General features: G+C 41.2%; 1 protein-coding gene across 1 annotated transcript in view; it reads left to right on the top strand.

Annotated features, from left to right (window-relative positions):
- Positions 1–26,204, top strand: part of clint1 (clathrin interactor 1) — a 163,489-nt gene extending 137,285 nt beyond the window's left edge. Inside the window, exons 9-12 of the mRNA XM_033029978.1 lie at positions 644–724; positions 18,076–18,341; positions 20,488–20,692; positions 24,585–26,204. Of these exons, the coding sequence (XP_032885869.1) occupies positions 644–724; positions 18,076–18,341; positions 20,488–20,692; positions 24,585–24,955 (923 nt within the window). The 3' untranslated portion in view covers positions 24,956–26,204. The remainder of the gene's footprint in view (positions 1–643; positions 725–18,075; positions 18,342–20,487; positions 20,693–24,584) is intronic.
- Positions 26,205–26,681: the final 477 nt, after the last annotated feature.

Genomic DNA, 26,681 nt, shown 5'->3' with positions numbered 1-26,681 from the left:
AAGAAAAAAGACTGTGTGGATTCACCTTATCTGTGTCTCACATGGTTATATACACCTCTAAGGTCACCCACCCCTCATAACCTAAACTCTAAGGAATATATATTGATTATAGATGCCAGTCAATATTAAGGAAGTTGCAATCTTGCACTGATGCTATCCTATTATTCTTATATTATAGTTATCTGCAATCCCCATAAACATCCACTCCTCTAAATCCTGTTGACTATTTTAAGGGAGGGGGGAGGGGTTGGCCTATGAAACACCCAGACCAAAATACACTTCAAAAAGACAAATAATGCACATTTTACCATGGATAAAAATATCAGACTAGAAACGTACATTTTTTTAAACAAAAAAAAAGCCCTTTATGCAGTATATGATGCACTGCATGTACTTCATGGTGTACCGTTGAACTCAAATAACTGAGACAACAGCCCAAACGTGAACATTTTCGATTACCAGAGTAATCGGGGACCTGAACCACAAAGGCGCACTATGAAGAAGTGACCGTTCAGTTCAATTCATTTTATTGATATGAGGAACAAATTCCTTAAAAAAATAAAAAATAAATTTTAAAAAATCTAGTTGGTACATTGATGGATTGGTTGATGGACACACAACAAAACTTTTATTTGCCTTGCAGGTGGGACAGGCGAACAACTTGGTGGGTTTGCAGACTTTGCCTCCGCAAATACAACACAGAGTAACTTCCCTTTGACACCAGGTACATTATTGCTATCATGAGCTTGTTAGCACTTGCAGGCTGTGTTTATATATTCATAACATGTTTTTTATGTACTAATAGTTTTCCGTATATGAGAGGTGCAAAATCCCATACATATCTGAAATGATGTTGTATTAATGTAATCAAGCATCAGCCTTAGTCAGAGGCTTCTGGCTCAAAAAAACCCGACATAACAGATTGTTGAAGACCATCAAGGTTGACAAGAAACTGCTGTTCGGGGAAAGACAAAAAAAATCCTGTCTTGCGTTTTCCAAGGTTCATATCGTTTTAGGCAAAATTGTTCTAAAATGATAATTAGCCAAGATTACTGGTAAATCACTGGTACTGCAGCAGGGCCTTGAGTGCTGAAGAATGTAGCACAGGATGTAAAAAGGTGGAAGCTTTTAGCAGCTTTTAATAATGAATGCCACGCTAATTGATTTTCATCTCTTTATGCTTGGGTCTTATTCGTATGTCTTGAGGTCGTTTGACATGTTTCAACATCAAATAGTTGTTAAATTTCAGAGCATCACAAGACATCACCTTTCTCCCAATTTATCGAGTATCCTAGTGGTATTTTAAGAGCCAACATTTACAAAACAATGTTTTAATTGAGAAACGAAATTTGTTATGCAGTGAAAGTGTGACATACAAAACAGATTAATTTATTGATGTGATGTAAACCTCTGGGCTGCCAGCCAATATGGCTTAACACTCAATTCAACAGTGCCTTAGTTCTGTGTCTCATTGTATTCGTAATGCTCCCCTTGACCTTGGTTTGAATGATAAAAATATAACCTGTTACATATTTTTCAAGTCTACAGTTTACATATGTATTGTGGATGTTATTGGCATTAAGAAAAAGCAAATCTCTGCCATTCATTTCATGATGCCATCAAATATATCGGGGCTCTGGATTACGGAATGCCTGACAAAAGCAAAATCTCCCATAATTTTTAACGTATTTTTTGAGACGATAGAAAAAAGACTATGCTTCCTGATATTAATAATTGGGTATTGTGCATGTTCCATAGTTTAATTATTGGTATTGTTAGAGTGAACATAGATGTTCATTGAAATGAAAGAATTATGAGAAATGTATGCAGAACGATACTATATACCTATAGAAAATGGACATTTCTAACATGAAAATAAACTGGCTTACAGACTGTGCTATCATCTTCTAAACTCTACCCTTCCACGGCACCCTCCACAAACAATGTTGATCTCTGAACTGTGTTTACTTAACATAAGATATTATGCCATTAAAACATTTCTATATTGGCACCAATAAATAAATAAATTGTTCATTATTAAATTTTGGAATATCTTCATATTCACAAGCTTAATTGTTTGTAATCTAGGTGTTGTTTGCCCCTGGGTTAAGGTTTCAACCAGCTATCCAGTCCACCTTCAAGTCTACCTTTCCCACTTTCATAACAACAATTGCTGACTTTCTGTTACCACCTGGAACCCTCGTAAATATTTTAATGTAATGGACTTGTCTATCCCAGTGTTTTTCTGCTTGGACTTCTATCTTTTGCTCAATGAAAACTTGTGTTAACCCAAAACCCACCATGTTGTTCATTCACTCTTTACTGTTTCAATTACCATTGGTTCACAGTCCATTGCCTCAGTTTCAAAATCATCCTTGTGTTAAAATTGTCAAAGTTGTGGTGTGTCAAATTTATCCTCATTTTCAACTTCAGTTTTTTTTATGTGAAGGGATTTAATCCCATATGTTTTTGTGATGCTCTACCCTCCAAGTCTAGCATTTTGCACATTCCCATGTTTTTTTAATTGAATCACAGTAGTGTCTGTGCCTGTAATTGACGTGGCACCCAAAGCTCTGGAATTTATTACCAAAACATCACCCTGTATCAGTCCTACCTCCATATTGGGTCAGGACTAATGCAGAATCTCAACGGAAAGTTGACATTTTATTTCCCTCAGATGTTATTCAACCTTCTGAGTTCCTTCAGCAGCTTGTTTTTTCTCACGTAACTTTAATGGTGCAATAGTAAATAGTTGCACCCCCAGCTGAGTTCCTTGCAAGCACACTAGTTTGATTCTCACATTTTGTGTCCCTACTTCTTTATTCCTACTCTCCTGCTCGTGCTCTGTGTCAGGCAGCAATTTGCTTTCAGTTGCATAAAGGGCCAGTCTCACTTGGGCGTCATTTGCGCGTCTCGCAGATGGCGCGCGAAGATTTTGCACATCCCAAAATCCTGGGGTGCCGCGCGTGACCGCCTACGTCACCACGCACCATGCGCGTGTAATGCGCACTATGCGCGCATCACGTGTGCGTCACGACGCGCACGTCTTGCGTTGCGACGCGTAAATTATGTAGCGTAAATGACGCCCAAGTGGTATAGGCCCTTAAGTTTCCACTATAACTAACAGTTTCTAAAGTAAACCCATGCAAAATGCCACCTTGAGGACAAACAAATAATATCAATTGACAATTCCCAGTACACCATTTCTTGGGCACTTCCAAAAAAATGCTACATCTCAATTGCATAAATACATGCTGACTCTCCTTAATCAGCTGAAAACATTTAAGACCTGTAATTGTAGTCTTGAATAATTTCCCAACATTAGATATTAAACTAGTTGATCTGTAATTTCCTGTTTTTTTTAATCATCTTTATACTTTACATAAAAAGCAGTGATATGCACCATTTTCTAATTTAAAGTGTGGTTCTAGAAACGTGAGCTTTGAGGATACTTACAGATTTCTTACTAGTTTTCTTTAAAATGCCTGCACTGGAACCCTGCCCCCTCCCTCCCCCCCACCTTTTTTGTTACTCAATCGTGCCTTTATACTTTGTGTTGTTATTTTCGCCATCTGACCTCTGGATATTTCCTTAAGTTGCTTAATGTAAAAGTTGATAATACTCCTTTTAAGTACCTTGAGATATTTTGATACGTTGAAAACATTATACAGGTATAGATAGCCACAAAATGCTGGAGTAACTCAGTGGGACAGGCAGCATCTCTGGAGAGAAGGACCACCCATTCCTTCTCTCCAGAGATGCTGCCTGTCCCGTTGAGTTACCCCAGTATTTAATGTCTAACTTCGGTGTAAACCAGCATCTGCAGTTCCTTCCTACATAAACATGTATAGATCATTGATTGAACAATCATGGTTACATGAGTCAGTAGAATGTTTAGCTTCATTTAAATGTCTTGGATATAAAATAATTGTGGCTGACAATCCACTGATGTGTTGAATATGAGGGCTGTCAGATACAACACTATTACAAAATGAACACCCAACCCAACCAAGGCCAATCCAGACCCAGAATGCTGAACACTTTGTTTATGAATGTGATTCAGCCTTGAGGCATTTGCAGAAAAACAGGTCGAAGATTTGGTTGCACATAAATTAGACATCCAAATACATAGGCTGTATGTATTAATACCAGGCAAATCCTCCTGATAATGCAGTGGCCAGACCAACCTGGGCAAACCCAGATATGATTAGTTATTCAGAACGTATGTGTGCCTGACACATGCAGTCGTGTCTTTTTGAGGTTGGCTAACCAGGCAGTTTGCTGCACCTACGAAGGTTACATGCCTTTCTGTGGATACATTAAACCAAAACCTCAACTGTTCTCTTGGATGCTTGTATAAGATTCCATGCTTCTATTAATAAAATAAGATATTCCCGGTGTCCTCGTGAACATTCTTTGTGTGTACGTTGGCGGCCAATTCCTGCACTTTCACGTTTAAAGTGTTTTTCATTAATTTTTAACAAAAATATATTTACTTCATTTTTAAATGACTGTTGTAAAATCTCTTAAAGCTTTGACAGTTGACATGGCCTTTGGGGATGTTTTGAGGGTTGAGCCTCCTTTCTGGTTTTTGGGGCATTGCTGCCACTCAAGCCACACAGGATACACGATCCCTTCCAATCTGGATAAACAATGGTGTGGGGGTGATTGTGGGCAGAAAACCATGGCAGTGAGATGGGGCCCATTAAAAAAAATGTATTGTGAAGTCATGCTTCATGGTGTTGTAAACTTGACATTTATATTTTGATCTGACTCTGGAAAGTGGCAATCTGATGCATTTCCTCTCCCAGGAGAAACTTTTGCAAAGCTTGGAGTACAAGTCCATTATAATGTCACCCAAATTCCTGAAAGCTGCTCCAGGGACTTTCTCATTTTAGACTTAAGTAAAACTAATGTAGACATTTTTGATGGTTTGAGAACATCAGCTCCCACTGTGCTCTTCAAAGCAATTATGAAACAACTTAGCGACTAAGCACTTTTCTGGTCACTGGAATGCAAGGAGTAGCATTGTGTGCTATGAGTTAAAAGCTAAAGTGCCCTCCATACTGTTTGGGACAAAGACCCATCATTTATTTATTTGCCTCTGTACTCCACAATTTGCGATTGGTAATAGAAAAAAAATCGCATGCGGTTAAAGTGCACCTTGTCAGATTTTAATAAAGGCGATTTTTATACATTTCTGTTTTGCCATGTAGAAATTACAGCAATGTTTATACATAGTCCCCCCATTTCAGGGCACCATAATGTTTGGGACACAGCAGTGTCATGTAAATGAAAGTAGTCATGTTTAGTATTTTGTTGCATATTCTTTGCATGCAATGACTGCTTGAAGTCTACGATTCATGGACATCACCAGTTGCTGGGTGTCTTCTCTGGTGACGCTCTGCCAGGCCTGTATTGCAGCCATCTTTAGCCTGTGCTTGTTTTAGGGGTTAGTCCCCTTCAGTTTTCGCTTCGGCATATGAAAGGCATGCGCAATTGGGTTCATATTGGGTGATTGACTTGGCCACTCAAGAATTTACCAATTTTTAGCTTTAAAAAACTCCTTTGTTGCTTTAGTAGTATGTTTGGGATCATTGTCTTGCTGTAGAATGAACCACCAGCCATTGAGTTTTGAGGCTTTTGTTTGAACTTGAGCAGACAGGATGTGCATATACACTTCAGAATTCATTATGCTACTATCATCAGCAGTTGCATCATCAATGAGGATAAGTGTACCAGTACTCTGAAATAAGTTAATCTTCGTCTCATCTGTCCACGACCTTTGTCCAGAACTATTGTTGCTCTTTTAAGTACTTCTTGGCAAACTGTAACCTGGCCATCCTATTTTTGCAGCTAACCAGTAGTTTGCATCTTACAGTGTAGCCTCTGTGTTTCTGTTCATGAAGTCTTCTGTGGACAGTGGTCATCGACAAATCCACACCTGACTCCTGAAGAGTGTTTCTGATCTATCGGACAGGTGTTTGGGGATTTTTCTTTATTATAGAGATAATTCTTTTGTCATCAGCTTTGGATGATCTTCCTTGGCCTGCCAGTCCCATGGCGATTAGTAAGCTCACCAGTGCTCTCTTTCTTCTTAATGATGTTCCAAAGAGTTGATTTTGGTAAGCCTAAGGTTTGGCTGATACCTCTAACAGTTTTATTCTTGTTTCTCAGTCTCATAATGGCTTCTTTGACTTTCAATGGTCCTCATGTTGATAAACAGCAATAAAAGTTACCAAAGGTGATGGAAAGACTAGAGGAATGACTAGGTGCTGAGAGCTATTTTATACCTGCATTAAGGAGACAATTAAACACACCTGAGCAATTACAAATGCCTGTGAAGCCATGTGACCCAAACATTATGGTGTCCTGCAATGGGGGGGACTATATATGAACATAGCTGTAATTTCTACATGGTGAAACGGTATAAAAATGGCCTTTAATAAAATCTGACAATGTGCACTTTAACCATATGTGATTTTTCTATTACAAATCGCAAATTGTGGAGTACAAAGACAAATAAATAAATGATGGGTCTTTCTCCCAAACATTATGGATGGCACTGTATATTCTCTAAACACTAGCAGAGTACACTGGCTGCATCTCTGGTTATGCTGTTGGTTTGTTTTAGCAAGGTGCCCATTTGAATTGTTTGTGAAAGTAACTTAATAATACTAATGATGTACACTTTGTTAGTAATTTGAATATAAGAGTATGAATGGAACTTACTAATTCATACTAACATACTAACACAAAGCATATTCTGTTGTTCAGATTTCAGAGCTTGTAGTATGTTCGAGATTTCTAGAATGCGAGAATCTTTCAATCTTGGTCACAACATTGAAAAACCATGTGAGAACAAAGTGGCCATAAAGAATTGTTCGTAGCAATAAATTGAATTTATAATTGGGTATATGTTAATATTAATGGAAGAATATTGTAGTGGATGTTGGAAGAATTTATTATTTTTTATATCAATGGAAGTAGAAAAGTTGACCCTAGATTATTAACTGATTTGAAGAAATATCTTTAGCAGGTGGTTTTAGAAGAAATTCCTTGTATGTGTGCATACTTGGCCAATAAACTTATTCATTCATTCAGTGAGTCACTCCCACATACACACAAACATGGATACCTGCTTCATTTAAGAAAGCTCCCACCTGTAAGAGTTATTATTGGATCATAAATGTAACTCGGTGTCTGTCTATTTTCTCATGTGGATTTTGTGGCGACATCTGGTGGTCAAGCCACTTATTGCTAGAACCCTCGTCAGGAGAGCTGGGCCTATCACATGGCAGAGTTTTGCCAGGAGTTGGTGATGATGAAAGTCGTCAATCAACTGGTGTGCCCTATAACAACGGCAGGATCTTTAGTCCAGTCTTTACTAAACGTGCGAGTGTGCAAAAACTGTATTTGTTAATAAAGACACTGTTTTGTTCACAACGTTTGGATCTCTACAGTGGTGACCCCGACGATCCAAAACAATTAATTTTGAATTTTTATCATGGATGCAGCCGACAACCCAGCCCAGCAAAATGAAGGAGCCGACAACCCAGCCCAGAAGAATGCAGTTTCCATTAAACTGCCCGTCTTTAGGACATCACAGCAACACGTATGGTTCAAGCAGGCTGAAGCCCAATTCCACATTCGGCACATTACGGCCGACGCGACTAAATATTACTACGTGGTCGGTGCGCTGAACCAGGACACCGCCTGTTGCCTCATCCATTACTGCTGCCGGCAAATATGATGGCCTCAAGGTGCTCCTCTTGTGCACTTTCAGGCTCAGCCGCCGCGACCAGGCCGCTAGGCTCCTACACATGGATGATCGCAAGCTGTCCATGCTGGTGAGCGAGATGCTTACCTTGATGGCAGGCCATCAGCCTTGCCTCCTGTTCGAGCAGGCTTTCCGAGCAGATGCCCGATGACTTCCGCCTGATTTTGTTGATCCCCAGCAGCTGGGTGACCGTGCGGACGAGCTGTGGCAGGCCAAGCAGCAGAGTGGAGCCTCTATCGGTCGGGTGTCGGCGGTGCCTCTGCGGGTCCAGCGGCCGGTTCCATCCTCCATCGAGGGCAAAGCAGTGAAGCTGGTCACGAGCGACGCCGGTAAAGGTACGTGGTGCTACTACCACCAGCGCTGGGGTTCCAAGGCCCGTCGATGCCGACCACCCTGCATGCATCCGGGAAATGCCTCGGCCGGCCATAAGCATCGCCTCTACGCCTGGGACCGACATTCGGGGCGACATTTCCTCGTCGACACGGGGGCGGATTTGCCCCCGTCGTGAGTCGACATTCGTTCCGGTAAGCGGGGACCTTCTCTGACCTCCTTCAACGGCAGATCCATCAGGACGTATGGTGTCTGCACGGTTCCTCTCATTTTCGGCTCCTGTCATTTCATTTGGACTTTCACTATTGCCGACGTGTCCCAACCGTTGCTGGGCGCCGATTTCCGCCGGGCACACTCCCTGCTGGTCGATGTGAAGGGACAGCGTCTCGTCCATTCTGCGACTTTTGAATCTATCTCCTTGCTGCCTTAGCTGCACCACGCCTCGACTCCGTGTCTTCCACTGACAATGTGTACGCTCAGATTTTGGCTTAATTCCCCGACATCCTAACCCCCCAGTTTCAATCGGCCAGCCCTAAACATGGGGCAATGCACCATATTCCCACCACCGGACCGCCACTCCACGCACGAGCACGCAGGCTTCCCCCACCCCCACTTCAACTTGCCAAGGACGAGTTCCACCAGATGGAGGTAATGGGTATTGTGCATCGCTCAGATAGCCCGTGGGCATCTCCACTTCACATGGTCCCCGGAGGCCCTGTGGGGACTACCGCCGTCCCATGACAGCCGACCGCTACTCTGTTCCTCACATCCAGGACTTCACAGCCCATCAGGACGGCGCCAAGTTTCTTGTTTTGATATCGACCTGGTTCGTGTCTACCACCAAATTCCGGTCCATCTGGATGACGTTCCCAAGACAGCTATCATCACCACCTTTGGGCCGTTTGAGTTCCTCCGGATGCCTTTCGACCTCAAGAATGCCGCTCAGGCTTTCCAGCGCCTTTGGGACATGGTGTGCCATGGTTTGGATTTCCTGTTTATTTAGCTGGATTCACCAGTCGTTTTTGCCAGGAGCACTGCGCTCATCTCCAGTTGCTCTGTCAGTGGCTCAGCGAACCTGGCCTGGCCATCAACCTGGCTGAGTGTCAGTTTGGTTTTAATTCCATCAGTTTCCTCAGCCATCACGTTGCCCAGCATGGTGCTGTCCCGCTCCCGGTCAAGGTTGAGGCCATTCGACAGTTTCCTCGGCCCTCCATGGTGAGAAGACTCCAGGAGTTTGTTGGCATGGTGAACTATTATCATCATTTCATTCCAGCGGCTGCCAGGATTGTTCGGCCGTTGTTCATGTTCCTGGCCAACAAGCAGCGGGACCTCGTGTGGGACGAAGAGGCCTCGGCCACTTTTGACGACACGAAAGAGGCGCTGGTACGGTCGACGAAGCTGCTCCGACAGTTGATGCCTCTGACACTGCTGCGGGTGGAGTGCTGGAGTAGCTGATTGATGGACGCTGGCAGCCCCTTGTCTTTTTCAGTCGTCACCTGCGACCTCCTGAGCAGAAGTACAGTGCTTTTGACCGTGACGTCAAGGCGCTCTTGCAGGATTTTGCCTTGCCGCACCGGTGTTACGACCATATCCATGTCGATCTCGTGGGACCGCTACCCCAGTCCAGAGGTGTCACCCACCTTCTCACTATCGTCGACCATTTCACGCGATGGGCAGAGGCCGTCCCGCTTGTAGATACATCCGCTGCAACGTGTGCACGTGCCCTCGCTGCCCATTAGATCGCCCGTTTTGGTGTACGGTGGATATCTCTTCTGGCAGGGGTGCGCAGTTCAGCTCCGTGTTGTGGTCTGCTGTGGCCCGGCTGCTGGGTGTTCAGCTGCATCACACTACAGCCTACCACCAGCCATCCAACAACTTGGTGGAGCATTTTCACCGCCATCTGAAGTCGTCATTAAAGGCATGGCTCACGGACCGGGACTGGTTGGACGAGTTGCCGTGGGTCCTGTTGGGGATTCGCACTGCCCCAAATGAGGACCTGGCTACTTCCTCCGCTGAGCTGGTGTACGGAGTCCCGGTTACGGTTCCTGGGGATGTCATTCCGGCAGCACTTGGGCAGCAGGAGCCACCTTCGAACCTGCTGGCATGTCTCTGGGAGAAGGTGGACACGCTCTCTCCTGTTCCGACGTCCCTCCATGGACTTACTCCCTTGCACGTCCCATCTCCCCACAAGGACTGCAAAGGCCTTATGAGGGTCCTTTCCGGGTGCTGCAGCATGGCACCTCGACTTTCGTGCTCGACATGGGCGACAGGCATGAGACTCTTTCAGTGGCCCGTCTTAAGCCGGCTCATTTGGACATTGGTCAGCCAGTGCAGGTGGCACAGCCCTGCCATCCCAACCGCACCCGCCCTCATCTCTGTTGGTTGCGACCCCGAGCAAAGGAGATGTGTACACGAGATCAGGCCGCCTCACTCGTACACCTGCTCGTTTTCATTCCTCCGGTTCTGGGGGTTGGGGGTGGGGAGGCATGTGCCAACATCTGGTGGTCAAGCCACTTATTGCTAGAATGCTCGTCAGGAGAGCTGGGCCTATCACGTGACAGAGCTTTGGCAGGAGTTGGTGATGAGAAAGTCGTCAGTCAACTGCTGTGCCCTATAACAACGGCAGGAACTTTACTTAAGTCTTTACTAAACGCGTGTGCGCAAAAACTATTTGTTAATCAAGACACTGTTTTGTTCACAACGTTGGATCTCTACAGCAGCTTGTTTTCGTCCTGTGTTCTCTCTTATTCTTTAGCTCGCACTTTTCAAATGCATGGTTTTAGGAATGACTTGTTTTTATTTTCATGTATGCAATCATAAACTTTATTTGCACAGGTTCACAGCCAGGCCAGATCATTGTCTGTCCTAATTGCTCAGATCTACATTTTCAGCAATTGGACGACCACCACCTCTCCACTTCACTGATCCCTCCACTCTTGTGGTAAATAAAAGGATTTGGTGCTCCAGTAGTTTTTGAGTCTTGCAGAATTACCAGCCACCTTGGCATCACTGAGTCGGTTATCTTGCATATTGACAGTTCTCACCATCACTGCACGTGGAACACTAGTTTAGTTTAGTATTGTCATGTGTACCAAGGTACAGTGAAAAGCTTTTTTTTGCAGGCTATCCAGTCAAAGAAAATACTTTTCATGAATACAATCGAGGTGTGTCAGTAGTCTCAAGTTTCATTGTTGCTCTGACAAGTTATGCTGAGAATGGCATTTTTAATAAAATGATCATCAGTTGAGCATCGCTTATCACTCCAATCATTGAGATTTTGAACTAGAAATTAGATAAAGATAAAGACAACTTTGGAAGTCAACTATAAAAATATTGCACATTGTCATTCCTCTCAACATATTCACTGCCCACAGCAGCAAAAATGTCTACTTTTCCACTGTTTTAGTTTATACAAAGCATCATTTGAACTTGTAAAATAAGGCAGTAACTCCAGATGCTGGGGGAATCTCGTCCGAGGCATCAAATTCATTCTGCAGCATTAGATTATAGCCTTACAGTATTCTTCCAGGTAATAATTCTGTCTATAGGCATATTGAGCATAACTTGGCATCACAGGGTAAAAGATTCATGAACCTTGCATCATTTAAAAATGATAGGTCCTGATTTTGACGAATTACTCAAACCTTTTAAAGTCAGTATTTCTTTAAAAAAAATCTAATCTTTGCAGAAGTCATTCAGAGTGGTTTTGCTTGATGTGAAAATTGATGAGGAGAAAGGAAGAGTAGTGAGTTGATGGGGTGTGGGGGAGCTGTCAAGGAGAGAAAGATATTCATAAATCCATGACTAATCCTGCATACTGTGCTTGTCGGTGCTTATTAAGAAACAATTCTTAACTATTTTAATATATATAATAATTAGTCTCAGGAAGTTGATTTACGTGTGCTCATTTTGTGCTGTTCTATGTACATACTTTTAAATGCTACTTGATGCAGATACCTGTAATAGGTTTATATAACCTAAATGCTTTTAAGGTCTCATAACCATTCAAAAATGATTAATCTGGGTTGAATGTTATTTCTAGAGGGACCATGAGTGTTACAAAAGGATTAATCAAATTTGAAAAATGATTTCTAAAGGGACTGTAAGTGTTCAGCAATGATTAATCTTCTTTGGGAAATGATTTCCGAAGGGGCTATTACTATTGCTGTGCAGCCTGTAAATTAACACAAGAAACGACAGCTCAAAACTGATTATTTGTCCAGCAAATCTGAGTTGCGAGTTTCATCCTGGTGGAATGGGGGCATTTAGCTTGAACAGCTATAGTGTCTATGCAACAATGAGGAGGACATATCTAAATTCTGTTTAACTTTCACCTCTCCACTGCTCCTCACCTAATAATCATTCAGTGAGGATACTGCTTGATGGTCCAGAGCCTTGTAAAGCAATTAGACTATGTTTCCCAGTCTGGGCTGGGTAATGTGTATTATCCCAGAAGTAAAGATATTGTCATTGTTACAGATGAATAATATGACGTTCACATGAAGAATGGTTAGACAAAGAAATATGAAGCAACTGGTGCTTGCAAAATCTTTGAATGAGAAAGAAAGGTAAAACTTAATGTGAAGGAAAAAGGATGTAAGAATATCTATCTTTTATATGACCAAAACTGAGTAGCAATTAAATTAATACAAAATAAAAAAAATAAAAAGCAATTAGCACCATTCTAGTAGGAAGGATTATATGACATTTAATTGTAACATTAGAAAAATGACGCTGAGTTCTGGGATAGTGTCAAAAGAATTTTGAAAAGGAATTTTTACGGAACTTTTTCAGAACCAGAGAGGTTTAGTGGAGGCATTGTTACTAATAGTGGAATGATGAAAAGGGGGATACCAGGCCGTCTGGAACACCCTGGATATCTGAATTTGGAGGAAGTTACAGAATTGGGGAGCGGTAAAGACATGGAACGATTTGGAAATAAGATTGATAATTTTAAAATGCAGTAGTCTTAGATCGGGAACAATATAATAAACAATGTCAACTATATGTTAATTTATCTTTGAATTTGAAAAGTTATTTTTCCAAGAATAATTATCCAAAAAAAAAATATACAATGGAAGTATAATACTTGCAAGAAGTTGAATAATTCTGTATGGCTTCATAAAACATAACCCTTCCTCTCGATAGAAGCGTTTAGAGGGAAATGGGCCAAGCCCGTGCATGTGGAACCAGCTTAGATGGGGTATCTTGTTTGGTATGATGAGTTGGGCTGAAGGACCTCTTTCCATGCTGTACGACTCAGTAATTCTATGATTATCACTCTATGTTTATGCCAAATCAAATATTGATTTTTAAACTTTGCATCGCAGTCAGAAATTTACAAATGACAATGTTTCAATATATTGTCACATATCATACAACATTGTATATTTCTCTATTTTCATCCAGAGGGAAAGAGCTGAGTAGCAGAAGGGATATAGAAATTAGTAGGAAAGATGCTTTCAGCAGATATGTCTGAATTCAAAAGCTACAGTCTAGTCTGGTATTGTCTCTGACTACTTTGACCTCTGTTTATGATTTTATTATAAAGTAAGAATCAACTCCATATTAATTATTGCTTCAAATAATTATGTTCATAAATAAAATCAATAATTCACAGCATTATCATTGTGCCATTGGTACTGTCAAATGAAGAGGGTGCAGCAAGAACAAATTTCTGTTTATTGTCAAATAGATGATTGGGTTATGATTTTGAAATCAGAATATCGGCTTGATTATCCTTTTAAAGTATTTTGTATGCATCAGGGTCAGGTGTACTGGCTTGCTAATATTCATTTTGGATATCTATATCATTGCCTTTTAATGAAATATCCACAAGACTCTCAGATGAAGTCTTTCAGTTCTGCAGTCACTTTGTAAGGATCATGCCTCCTGTTGATCTTGCGGTTTAGACTTCTCAAACAATTGCGTTCTTGAGCGTATTTCCATTTTTTTCCCCACTTTTTGCGGTCATAAAGATATTGATGTTGTTTAACATGGGTATTTGAAATTACAAAGGGTTTTGCAAGGAAAGGCCTCTGCCTAAAATTGATTGTCATTGTTGCTTTGTCACTGTGGGGGGGGTGTATTTAATCTTCATCGTAGCTATTGTACAAAGATAGTAAATTCAAAAATCGGATAATCTGATAAATGGATACCTATGTTCAAATATTGCTGGAGCCCTGGTTGAGATATATGAGCCATCATTAGGCATAGGTGAGGTGCTGGAAGACTGGAAGGTGGCTAATGGTGTGCCTCTATTAAAGAAGAGTTGCAAAGAAAAGCCTGGGACCTATAGACCAATGAGCCTAATATCTGTGGTAAGCAAGTTACTGGAGAGTATTCTGAAGGATAAGATATATATGCATTTGGGCAGATCTGGGCTAATTGGGGATACTCAGCATGGTTTTGTACATGTCTTACAGATTTTATTGAATGTTTTGAAGTTACCAAAAAGGTTTATGAGAGCAAGGCCATAGACATTATCTTTATAGACTTCAGCAAAGTATTTGATACAGGTCCACACGGTAGGCTGTTCTCGAAGGCTAGGTTGCATGGGATTCGGAGAGAGCTAGCCGGCTGGATAGAGAATTGGCTTCATGGAAGGGAGAGTGATGTGAAGGGTTGTTTTTTGGGCTGGAGGCCCGTGACTAGTGATGTGCCTCGGGGATCATTGCTGGACCCAATGCTGTTTGAGATTTATATCAACGATTTGGATGAGAATGTAGATGGTATAATTATTATGTTTTCAAAAATTACAGCAGGATCTTGATCTGTTTAGCAAGAGGAATGGTTAAAGGAGTATAATGCTGATATGTGTGAGGTGTTGCATTTTGGGAAGTCAAACCAGGACAGGATGAAAGGCAGGGACCTTGGGTATATAGTTGAGCAGAGGTACCTAGAAGTGCAGGTACATATTCCCTGAGAGTGGCACCATAGGTAGGTAGGGTGGTCAAGTAGGCTTTCAGTACATTGGCCTTTATCAATCAGCATATTGAGTATAGATGTTGGGATGTTATGTTACAGTTGTATATGACATTGGTGCTGCTGCATTTGGAGTATTTTGGTCACCCTGTTACAGGAAGGATATTGTTAAGCTAGAAATAATGCAGAGAGGTTGTATGAGAGGATGCTGCCAGGACTTGAGGGCCTGAGCTATAGAGAGAGATTGGGCAGGCCAGGTCTTTATTCCTAAGAGCACAGGAGGATGAGGGATGATCTTAGAGAGGTATATAAGATCACGAGAGGTACAGATAGGGTGAACGCACAGTCATTTATCCAGAGTAGGGGAAATAAGGACCAGAGGGCATAAGTTTAATTGAGATGGGAAAGATTTAATTGAACCAGTGAAGCACCTTTTTCAGAGGGTGGTGGCTATATATGGAACAAGCTGCCAGAAGAGGTAGTTGAGGCAGGTACTATAACAACTTTTAAACGGGTACTATAACAACATTTAAAAGACATTTCGACAGCTACATACATAGAAAAGGTTTGGAGGGATATTGGCCAAACATGGGCAAATGGGACTAGCTTAGATAGGGCAGGGAGGAGTAGTGAAGATGGGCCATTTTGGTCTACAAGGGCAAATTGGACCAAGGGGCACATTTCAGTGTTGTTTGTCAAGGATATCTGGAGATTAATTGGTCATTTTTACCCTTAATCTTCAATGGGTTATATACAACCAGTTTGCAAGGTACAAATGGAGCGTGGATAGTGGAGAGAACTCGGTGAAATGCAAGACTGAAATTGTAAAGTGAAATTGTGGAATGCTTTGCCACAAAGATCATTGGGTATTTTAAGGAAAATATTTAAAGGGATATTACCTAGGAATATCCTGGGATATGCAAGATTGCCATTAGGAAAGACTGAAATATAGAGGGAGTCAGTTATTCTCTTTTAATGTAAACCAGTCTATTCAATATTGAGCCTAAACTCCAACCAGCCGCTGAATTTCAGTAGCACCATGACATTTTCCAGACAAGAATGCTGTGCCAATTTTGAAGCTGTCAGGTTTAAAATATGAAGCTCCTTGAAGCATCCGAAACTTTTTTTAAACAAACAGCTGTGGATGCAAACTAATGCATCAATAATTGAGTAGTATTCGATTCCGCTGATCACAGTGCAGCTTTCTTGTTCATTTAAAGTTTGGCGTACCTCCAATGTGCCCTCCATGATGAGAATTGACAAATAATCAAGAGTCCCTGAATTTAATTCTTGGATGAATAGTACAAGATTGGGCATGGGCCAGGAAAAAATCAAGACACATAACAAAAGTATACTGAGTTTTGGCATCTTTACAAACCTTCAATCTGCAAAACTGGTGGATATTCAGGACAATGGATAATTGAAGCTCAGGTAGCCGAGGCTCCACTTATTTATTTGTTGCATGCTTTTAAAAGTACTTGGTTCAAATGTGTACTTTCCAAGAGGCTTGCAGAAATGTAATACTTTGGGGTCTGTCAATTTCCTCCTTTCACCTCTTCATCCACTCCCCTGATATAAAATATTTTAGATTTGTCCATTTAAATGCATCTCTGCAAGTGATAGTGTGACATACTGAGAATATTCCACTGTAAGTATCCAACAACTGGCACATCCTCACCCAATCAAGCTCCAATAAATACCATTTTGGATGCTATAATTGACCCTAGTTTTTTTTTTTTAAATTAAGGATATTAAAAGAAAAGATCTGTCAAACCTCTTGTGTTGGATTTTATTGAACCTTGCGTGCAGATGGGCATTTGGTGAAGATTAATTTGGTTGTGTCCAAGTGTATGTGGTTGAATAACCTGCTGATATTTCACATAGCAACAACCCCTTGGATGCCCCTCAAAAGAGTGGTATCTAACATGAGCAATTATGTTGAGAAGCGAGGACTTCCTTATAAAATATACTAGCAGACAATGATGGCGAGCAGATGTCGTTTTCATTTTTGATTAATTTACTAGTTTTGCCCTTAGATTTTATTAAATGGGTGGATGGTTCAGTCCAGCCTTTTCTGCAGCTGTTAATACAATTAACAGCAATTTAACCTATAATTATTGGGAACAAAGACTTTAGATCTGAAATGAAGTGACTGGACAAACAGTGGAAGAATGATTTTTGCCTTACTCAGTTGTGAGCTGAAAGTTTGCAGTTGGGTAGTTTGCAGTTGGGGCTGCAGTCCAAATTATGGTTAAGAACCCTTTTTTGAAATTTACAGACGTTTATTTCGGATCACTTAGTTTTGTTTATTTCAATATTGCAGAAAATGTTTTTTGTAATATTGGTGATGTCTTTTGTTATTATAATACTAACCCTGAGTATATTCACACTTCTTGCAATCACCTTATCCCTTCTCAATATGTATTGCAATTACTATTTAGCACCTTGCATAGTTGTTTTTTAAATATAAATTGCCATTGAAGAACGTGATGTTGGCAATTATGTACAAGATAAATGTCTAGATATCTGGAGAGATTAGTTGAGCTTATAGGACTTGATATTACAATCCCTACTAAAAGTGTTAAAATTAGTACCATGAGACAATGTTTATAAGATGAAGCATGAATTGTTTTATTTTAATATACCATCTGACAAATAAAATATAAAGAGTCATTCATTCCCTGTTGCAGCCTACTTTAATGAGGTGTAATCCATTATTCTGAAATAAAAGTGTAGCCATTAATACGCTATATCAAATGAGAACAAGCAGAAACTAATGCACTAAAAATAACAATTGTAAAGTCCACACAATGACTTTATAAGAGAAAACAACTTTCCAAAATATTTAAATCAGAGTATGATAAGTGAAGTTATAATAGCTGTGTTACAGTATTTTGCTGCCTTACTAAAACTAAAATAATACTATGCCAGAGCATGTGGTCTGGAAGAGAAATCATCTGGAAACATGAGCATGTTCATTCTGATTTGTTTCTGGTTTATTGCACTGCTAACCTTGCTCACTGTTATCCTCTATCTTGCAGGCACATCAACTGGTGGCAATGCTGATTTTGGTGATTGGCGTGCCTTCAACCAAGCCCAGTCCAGTCAGGTCACTATGGCAAGTGGGGACGTTTACAACAACATGCAGCATGCCCCCGTCCAACCTTCTGCATCTTTCATGGAAACATATGATCCAAATGCTGACATGCAGTCAGCCATGACTACATCCCAGAGCATGAACTTTGTTATGTCAGCTACCAACACCTTAGCCATGACTGGTACCAGCATGTCCATGTCCAGATCCCAGGTGAGTGCAAGTATGTGATCATGTGTTAGAATCATGTAGATTGGATTCCACTGTCCAGACCAAACTTTATTATGTGTAGGAAGGAACTGCAGATGCTAGTTTAAACGGAAGATAGGCACAAAACGCTGGAGTAACTCAGCGGGTCAGATAGCATCTCTGGAGAAAAGGAATAGGTGACGTTTCTGGTCGAGACCCTTCTTCAGACTCGTAGGTAATGTCTCAACCGGAAACGTCACCTATTCCTTTTTTCCAGAGATGCTGTCTGACCTGCTGAGTTATTCCAGCTTGTTGTGCTGAACTTTATTATACTGAATATGAAATGTTATGGCCAAAAGTATTTTTTGCTAGTTCTGAAATAATAATTTCCATGAATGGTGGTCATATGACTATTTGGAGCTGTGTGAACTTGGATGTTAAAGGTAGAGGGGCCGGAAAGGCGAAACACATAGCGGATTTGTCAAGAAGCAGAGATAGAGAAAAACTGTCTGTGTCTTATTTGACTATTATCCTGTTTTGATGTGCACCTCAATGATTAATTGTTCCTTTCCTCGCTGAGATTAATGGACGTAAAATGAATGTGCAGCATTTTCTGTTAAAATTGTGTCAGATTCTACTCTTCCAAATCTAGGACCACATAATCTGTGTAGTTTAATGCTGTATGGGTTAGTACTTGTAACCGGATGTGAATTGCTGCTGAAATGAACATTTTATGCTGTAATAAACACAAGGCTCAAAAGACTAGAATGAAATTACAACACATAATCCGCCGAAATTTCCGCCACCTCCAACGGGATCCCACCACGAGCCACATTTTCCCATCACCACACTTTTCCGACTTCCGCAGAGACCATTCCCTCTGCAACTCCCTGGTTAACTCATCCCTTCCTACCCAAACCACCCCTTCCCCAGGTACCTTCCCAGCAAGCACAGAAGATGCAACACCTGTTGCTATACCTCCTCCCTCAACTCTGTCCAGGGACCCCGACAGCCCTTTCAGGTTAGGCAGAGGTTCACTTGCACCTCTTCCTACCTCATCTACTGTATTCATTGTTCAAGATGTGGACTCTTATACATCGGGGAGACCAAACGCAGACTGGGCGATCGTTTTGCGGAACAACTTCAGTCAGCCCGCGTGAACCTACCTGATCTCCTGGTTGCTAAACACCTTAATTCTCATTCCCATTCCTACACAGACCTTTCTGTCCTCGGTCTCCTCCATTGTCAGAGTGAGGCTAATGGCAAATTGGAGGAACAACATCTCATATTATTTCACTTGGGCAGCTTACAGCGCAGTGATATGAATATTGATTTCTCTCACTTCAGGTAACCCCTGCATTCCCTCTCTCTATCCCTCCCCCACCTAAGTCGCACTAGCTTCTCATTTTCCCCCAACAAACAGCTGTTTCCTTTATCGTCGTTACTTTTTTGCATAACTTTTGTTCATTGTTCGTTATCTCTCCACATCACTGTCTATATCTCTTGTTTTCCTTATCCATAACCAGTGTGAAGAAGGGTCTTGACCCGAAACGTCGCCCATTCCTTCTCTCCAGAGATGCTGCCTGTCCCGCTGAGTTACTCCAGCTTTTTGTGTCTATCTTTGGTTTAAACCAGCATCTGCAGTTCCTTCTTACACAGAATGAAATGATGAACTGGACAGAGTTTCACTGATCCAATAGATGAGCAGTCACCACATAAATAGTTTGACACCTCATTTGTGAAGGTTTTAAAGAGTAATTTCAGCCATTAACTTGTATATTTGTCTGTGTGTCCATGATTGCTTGTTGAGATTGAGTGCTCATCTCCTCACACTCCTTTTCTTTAATTCACTTCACTCCTTTTCAGAGGTAATGATTAAGCAACAGTGAGAAATAATTCAGTATTGTTCATGAAACATTTGGACATGTCCTCCCAGGCAAAGCCATGGGGCAGATTGGGAAAGTGAGGATCCTCGAAGCTGATTAAAGCAGAACTGCTTGTCAGCTAACTCATTCTATGTCAAGATATTAAGTCCAGGCTTTCCTAGTCAATTGCGCTTTGTGTATTGCTTGGGCCAGGATTGAGGATATCAAAGAGAAAGGTTAAGGGGAAAGAGGCAGCCAGTTTTCAGTGTCTTGTGTTATATAACTTGTGTCTTTTTTTATTTCAGCCTTTGCAGATGTTATCCACGCCTTTGTCAAGGCCTAATGCAATCCCCACACACAATATGCAGGACAACCAGAAAATAGCCAAGCCATCTTTGCCTTCCACCTGGTCAGATCCAAGTGTTAACATCAGCTTGGATTTTCTCACGCCTGGCATGCAATCTCCTAAGCCCCAGCAACCATCACTAAACACCATGATGCAGCAGCAAGGTAAACGCACTTATATATCTTGAATGAAGAAAGACAAACTTGCATTTATATAATGAACAGATTGTACTTGCCTCAATTATTCTGTAGCTTGTCTCTGATTTCTGCTGCTTTGAAAGTCTCAGACCAGCTTTAAATTAGATGCTAGCACATACAATCTTCCATTTCTGCTGACATGAATGCAGGGAATTGGAGATGCTGGAATCTTGCCAAAACGCAGTGCTGGTGGAGCTCAGTGGGTCAGGCAGCATCTGTAGAGCTATTGGAGAGGCTACGTTTTGGGTAAGGACCCTTAACGTCGCCTGTCCATTTCCCTCCACAGATGTTGCCTGACCTGTTGAGTTCCTCAAGCATTTTGTGTTTTACTGCCATTTCTGCCACTGGACTCCACACTGTACCTTGGTGTCCTGAAGTAGCCCACCTGAAGCCTACTCAGAGCCGATTCAGCTTTGTGGATGAGTCCTTGGTGTAGATGGCTGGCTAAGCCAGTCCAATGTTCCTAGATAAGAATAGGGCAGTTAGTCACTGTACTATTGAGGTTAGGTAGTTGGTTAAATCCAGCAAGATTTGGTCTTTATCGAAGATGGACATAAAATGCTGGACAGGCAGCATCTCTAGAGAGAAGGAATGGGTGACGTTTCCGGCCGAGACCCTTCTTTGACCCGACCCGAAACGTCACCCATTCCTTCTCTCCAGAGATGCTGCCCGTCCAGTTTAGTTACTCCAGCATTTTGTTTCTATCTTCGATTTAAACCAACATCTGCAGTTCCTTCCTATACAAAATTTGGTCTTTGTTCTAGTATATTCCTGAATGGTGTATAGCCAATGAAAGGCTGTTTTATGAAGTGTTGTCACTGGTAGAAAGTGTTTAATCTTGTTGTCTTTGGAAGGGTAGAGTTAAAACTGCTTCCTATCAGGTAATGCATTCTGATCACAAACTTCTGTTTCGAAGAAAGTTTCTCAATCACAACCCTGATGATCCTTGGGCAAGATGGAGCTGTTAATGGAAAATGTGGACTTAAAGTTATGGCTTCTCACTGAAATGTGAATTTTGGTGGCTAGATCGGAAACCCCCTCTGTCGCTAGTTTGTCAATATTGCAATCGCAAGCTGAAAAATATTAATTACAATTATACAGCTTGATCTGACATGGTGTAAGTTGTTGGTTTATAATAAATGCAAGTTTGTATTAATATACCAAATTGATGTCAAGCTTATTTTTCCACTCCTTGCTTCATTGGATATTTTTTGGAATTAATTAAATCAACAAACGTAAAAACTTGTTTACTGGATCCCAATTGGGGCTCTAATTGTAGTTATAAATCATGTTTTGCAACTTTTTAATAATGCTTTTGGTATTGCCTGTTGGGAACTAGATCTGAGACACAGAATGTGATGCTGCTATTAAAGCAGTATTCCATCAAGGATTCCCAATGTCTGTGGCCATTATTTTTCACCTTCAAATGTGTTGCCAGGTGAATGTGGATCTGAATCTAACAATTACTTCAGTGGCAATACCTCAAAGATCTCCGGCCCAGACATTGTGGACACTGTTAGGGGCAGGCAAATGCCTCAAAAGTTGCTCAAATTTTCAAGATAACTTTCAAGGGAGCCAACAATCTGAAGTTGGAGGAACCATGTAGCCACTGCCCAATATACATATTGTCGTTCTTGATATAATTCTTCCTGACAATCAGTAATCAAATCCAGTGCATTCAGGAAGCTGAATGGAGAGCAGCCTGAGATAGCCTTTCTGGGATTAAAAGATTCTCTTTGTCACCACTATGGTGTGATGATGTGCGTGTAGAAACAAGGAACTGCAGAGAAAAGACAAAGTGCTGGAGAAATCAACGGGTCAGACAGCATCTCTGGAGAACTGGGATGGAGCCCTTCTTCAGATTGATCGTGGGGTAAAGATGGGGGAAGAGAGGAGGGGCACGCCAATGCCTGGCAGGTAATAGATGGAAGATAGACACAAAAACCTGGAGTAACTCAGCAGGACAGGCAGCATCTCTGGAGAGTAGGATTAGGTGATGTTTCAGGTCGAGACTGAAGAAGGGTCTCGACCCGAAACATCACCCATTCCTTCTCTCCAGAGATGCCACCTGTCCTGCTGAGTTACTCCAGGTTTTTGTGTCTATCTTCGATTTAAAACAGCATCTGGTGTTCCTTGCTAGACAGGTAATAGATGGATACAGGTGAGGTGGGTTTTCAAAAGCAGATGGTTAGACAAAGGCCAGAGATGATCAAACAGAATGTGCGAGACACAATGATTGAAGAGTTGCAAATTGTGAAGCTAGTTGGCTTTTTATTTTCACCCATTTTTTTAATCAATGTTCTGTTTATTAATGCCCCTCACCATCCCCTCCAACCCTGTGGTCACTCCCACCCCCATTCATCAGCAGCGCTGCCCTTTGCAATGCATTCAAGATTCCAGCTGCATGCTGCATTTATTTAAAACGTTTCTCCTCATTCCATTTTATTGGTTATAGGGTCATAGTGATACAATGTGGAACCTGCCCAACCTGCCCACACCGGCTAACAATGTCCCAGCTACACTAGTCCCACTTGCCTACGCTTGGACCATATCCCTCCAAACCTGTCCTATCCATGTACCTGTCTAACTATTTCTTAAACGATGGGTTAGTCCCAGCATCAACTACCTCTTCTGGAGGCTGTTCCATACACCCACCACCCTTTGTGTGAAAAAGTTACCCCTCGGATTCCTATCAGATCTTTTCCCTTTCACCCTATGTCCTCTGGTCCTCGATTCCCCTACTCTGGGCAAGAGACTCTGTGCATCTACCCAATCTATTCCTCTCATGATTTTGTACATGGTTCTTTTGCAATTTACATGCATTCTATGCCCCCTTGTTCAGGACCCTTCTGCCAATGAGATTTTTTCTCTGTCCAGATCTTCATGATTTAAAATACTTTAGAAGTGAATGTGAACTTCAGACCTGCTTTTGCTCTGATTTCAGCCTCCTGCTGGCATTGCAGCAGCTCTATTTAAATAATGTACTGAGTCACTGGGTAAGGTGGTTGAAGGGGGCCTACACATAGTGAGGAGCTAGTACCTCCGGGCAGAAGGGGAGAAATTTGACGAGGAGAGGATAAAGCTAATCTGGATAAAAATATGCTAACATCTTAAGCCTTGAAATGGTCTAAAAACCAATGTCCTCTAATTCATGATTTCCCCTATCCTGGAGAAAAAATTGGTTAATCACATATATATCCCTCATTATTTTATAAACTTCCTTAAAGACCCCACCTATCCAGCCTCTCTTTGTAATTGAAACTTTCCAGACCCAGAAACATTCTCAAAGTTTTTTGTATCCCTTCCAATTCATTGACATGCTTCCTGTAGCAAACCGACCAGAACTGTGCACTAAATGTGGCCACACCAACGTCTTATACAGTTGTAACATGACATCTAAAGTCCTGTATCCAATACCCTGACCAATGAAAGCAAGCATGTCATCATCGCCACCTTATCTACCTATGCTGCCACTTTCATGGAACTATGAACCTGGAGCCCAGCTCTCCGTTCTACAACACTCCCTTGGGCTCTGTCATTCAATGTAAAGCCCTTCTAATTCACTTCAGTGCTCTAAGTCACGAATGAAGTACGGTGTGGAGATATGGTGGGAAAGCAAGGGTCCATATCTTCTCTGCGTTAAAGTGACTGAAAATATGCACAAATGGTTTGATATTAGGGCAGAGTTGGGTGGAATGTATCTCCCACAGTTAATGAGCTAGGCTGATCCATTTAGAATAGGTTCAACCTCCAGTCTTTCTGTCCATATTTTTGCATCATATCATTAATTGACTGCATTAGGAAAAAACACGCGCTTTTAAAATTTAAAAATCTAACCTGCTCTTTTTTTGATTTTCAGGCGCACAGCCACCTGTGAACCTTGTGACCCAGAACTTTTCCACCATATCCATTAGCTCACCAACCAGTGCGATGCCTCCACGACCTCCAGGAGCATCTCATTTGACGGCAAACAACGTGCCTGTGGGGATGGGAATGCAAAACGCGATGGGGACTGGTGCTGTTGGGATGAATCCTATGGGTGTTCCTCAGGGCAATGTGATGAACCAAGGAATGATGGGGATGAACATGGGAATGGCTCCTGCTGGCATGACCTTGACAGGTTCCATGGGCATGGGTGTTCCTGCCATGGGTATCAGTGCCAGTATGCAGCCCGCAATGGTGCAATCCAAGCAAGATGCCTTTGCCAATTTTGCCAACTTTAGCAAATGAGAAAGCTGGAAAGACTCCATTATCTAGATGAAGGTGTGAAGGCTGCACAAAATAGTACTTGAAATACATGAAGATAGGCTGTCTTAAATTTTTATAGCTGTAAAGAACAAGTTTTGTGAAGAATATGGCATATTTTGTATTGGGAGAAATCCAGTTGGCAAGATCTGTGCTATGAAATGTGTATGTCTGTTCCTAACAGAGGTTCTTGAAGTAAAGTCCCTTTCATTGGCATCTTGTTTGCGAGATACACCTTGAAAGTCTTTTTTTAAATCTTGTTAAATTTTAACTTTATTGAAATCAAAGGCCAGACATGGATTAGGAAAAGCAGTTCATATCAAAAAATTTTGTACCTAACTGAATGGCCTTTGAGTCGGATTCCCAACAAAATCATTAAATTCCAGACTAGAATCATTAAGTTTTGTTGTTCTTTACCTCTTTACCTGGACACAATCATTATCTAGCAGCTTGATAATCAATATGTGTATATCCTTTTATGTAACAAATGAATGCAAACCTATTAAAAAAAAGGTCTACCTAAGGTACCAAAAATAATAAACCTGATTACTGGAATGTAAATAGTTTGGTGATATGTTCCAGTCTTAATGAATGAAATTAAATCCTTTCTATCATGCAAATGTCTTTATTAATAATTAATAAATGGTGGTAGTTGCAGCTTTTAATTTAGTTTGTTTTTCCCCTTTCTTTAATGGTGATGAAATGCAGCTTAATGATTTAGGATAGAAGAAGGGCGTCAAGTCATTGAGCTAAGCACAGATCATGGTCAAGTTATTGTTCTAGTTTTTTACGAGCACACCTGCACCCAGAGACTTTTTTTATCCCATCAGCCACATAAACAAGCCAGATGCGCAATACCCAAGACATTCCTCTCTGCTAAGCCTGCCCTTTCTTCCAAAGTGACATAAGGGGAAAAGTGTTTTGCATTTCATCCAAAAATGTGTACACTATAATTTTCCTTTTTCTCTCTCTCTCTCTCACTCTCTCGCTCTCTCTCTCTCTCTCTGGTTTGCGAATAATTCTGTTCTTGATCACTGCTGAATGATGACTGGTATTTCACAATGCAAAACAATGTTATCTGTTTGTCGGATAGGAACTTCACAGAGAAGAGGCACTCATTGCCAGTGATGTGGTTGCTTCCCAACGAGTCAGAGGAGAAAAAATGTTTCAATTGTACTCATGACCATTCATGTATTATGACAAACTATTAATTAAAACCTGTACTTAAAATCTTTTACGCCCTTTCTCTGACTTTGTATTGAGACATTGAGGAAAAAAATCATCGTGAGAGTAATTTTCAATGAATAATTCATATAGCCTTAATGACTTTTTGCATTTGTCCCTTTTTCCAACAAAAGGGATTCGGCACTCAAAATTTAAAGAGGGAAGATGCCTTGACCTAGTCTAAACCTTGCCAATTCTCCCATCTACAACATTTATAATTAGGCATAAATTAATGCACATCAAGTTTACTATAATGAAAAGTGATTTGTTTCCTAAATAAGAAATGAGAGGGTGTAATTAGCACACTCCACTTTTTAAATCATTCAGCATTTCAATGTATTTGAATTGGGATAAAAGAATAAAAGCTTTCATGTCTAGTTAAATCAAAATAATCAATGAATGCTTCAGCAACTTTAAGGCTGTCAGTAATTTCTTCTTCTTCTTGTAGTTAAATGATTTCCTTGTAACTACCTCTGAAAGGCTACCT

Source organism: Amblyraja radiata, chromosome 11, assembly GCF_010909765.2.
Source record: "Amblyraja radiata isolate CabotCenter1 chromosome 11, sAmbRad1.1.pri, whole genome shotgun sequence".
NCBI classification, from domain to species: domain Eukaryota; kingdom Metazoa; phylum Chordata; class Chondrichthyes; order Rajiformes; family Rajidae; genus Amblyraja; species Amblyraja radiata.
This window is presented reverse-complemented; position numbering and strand designations above follow the sequence as displayed.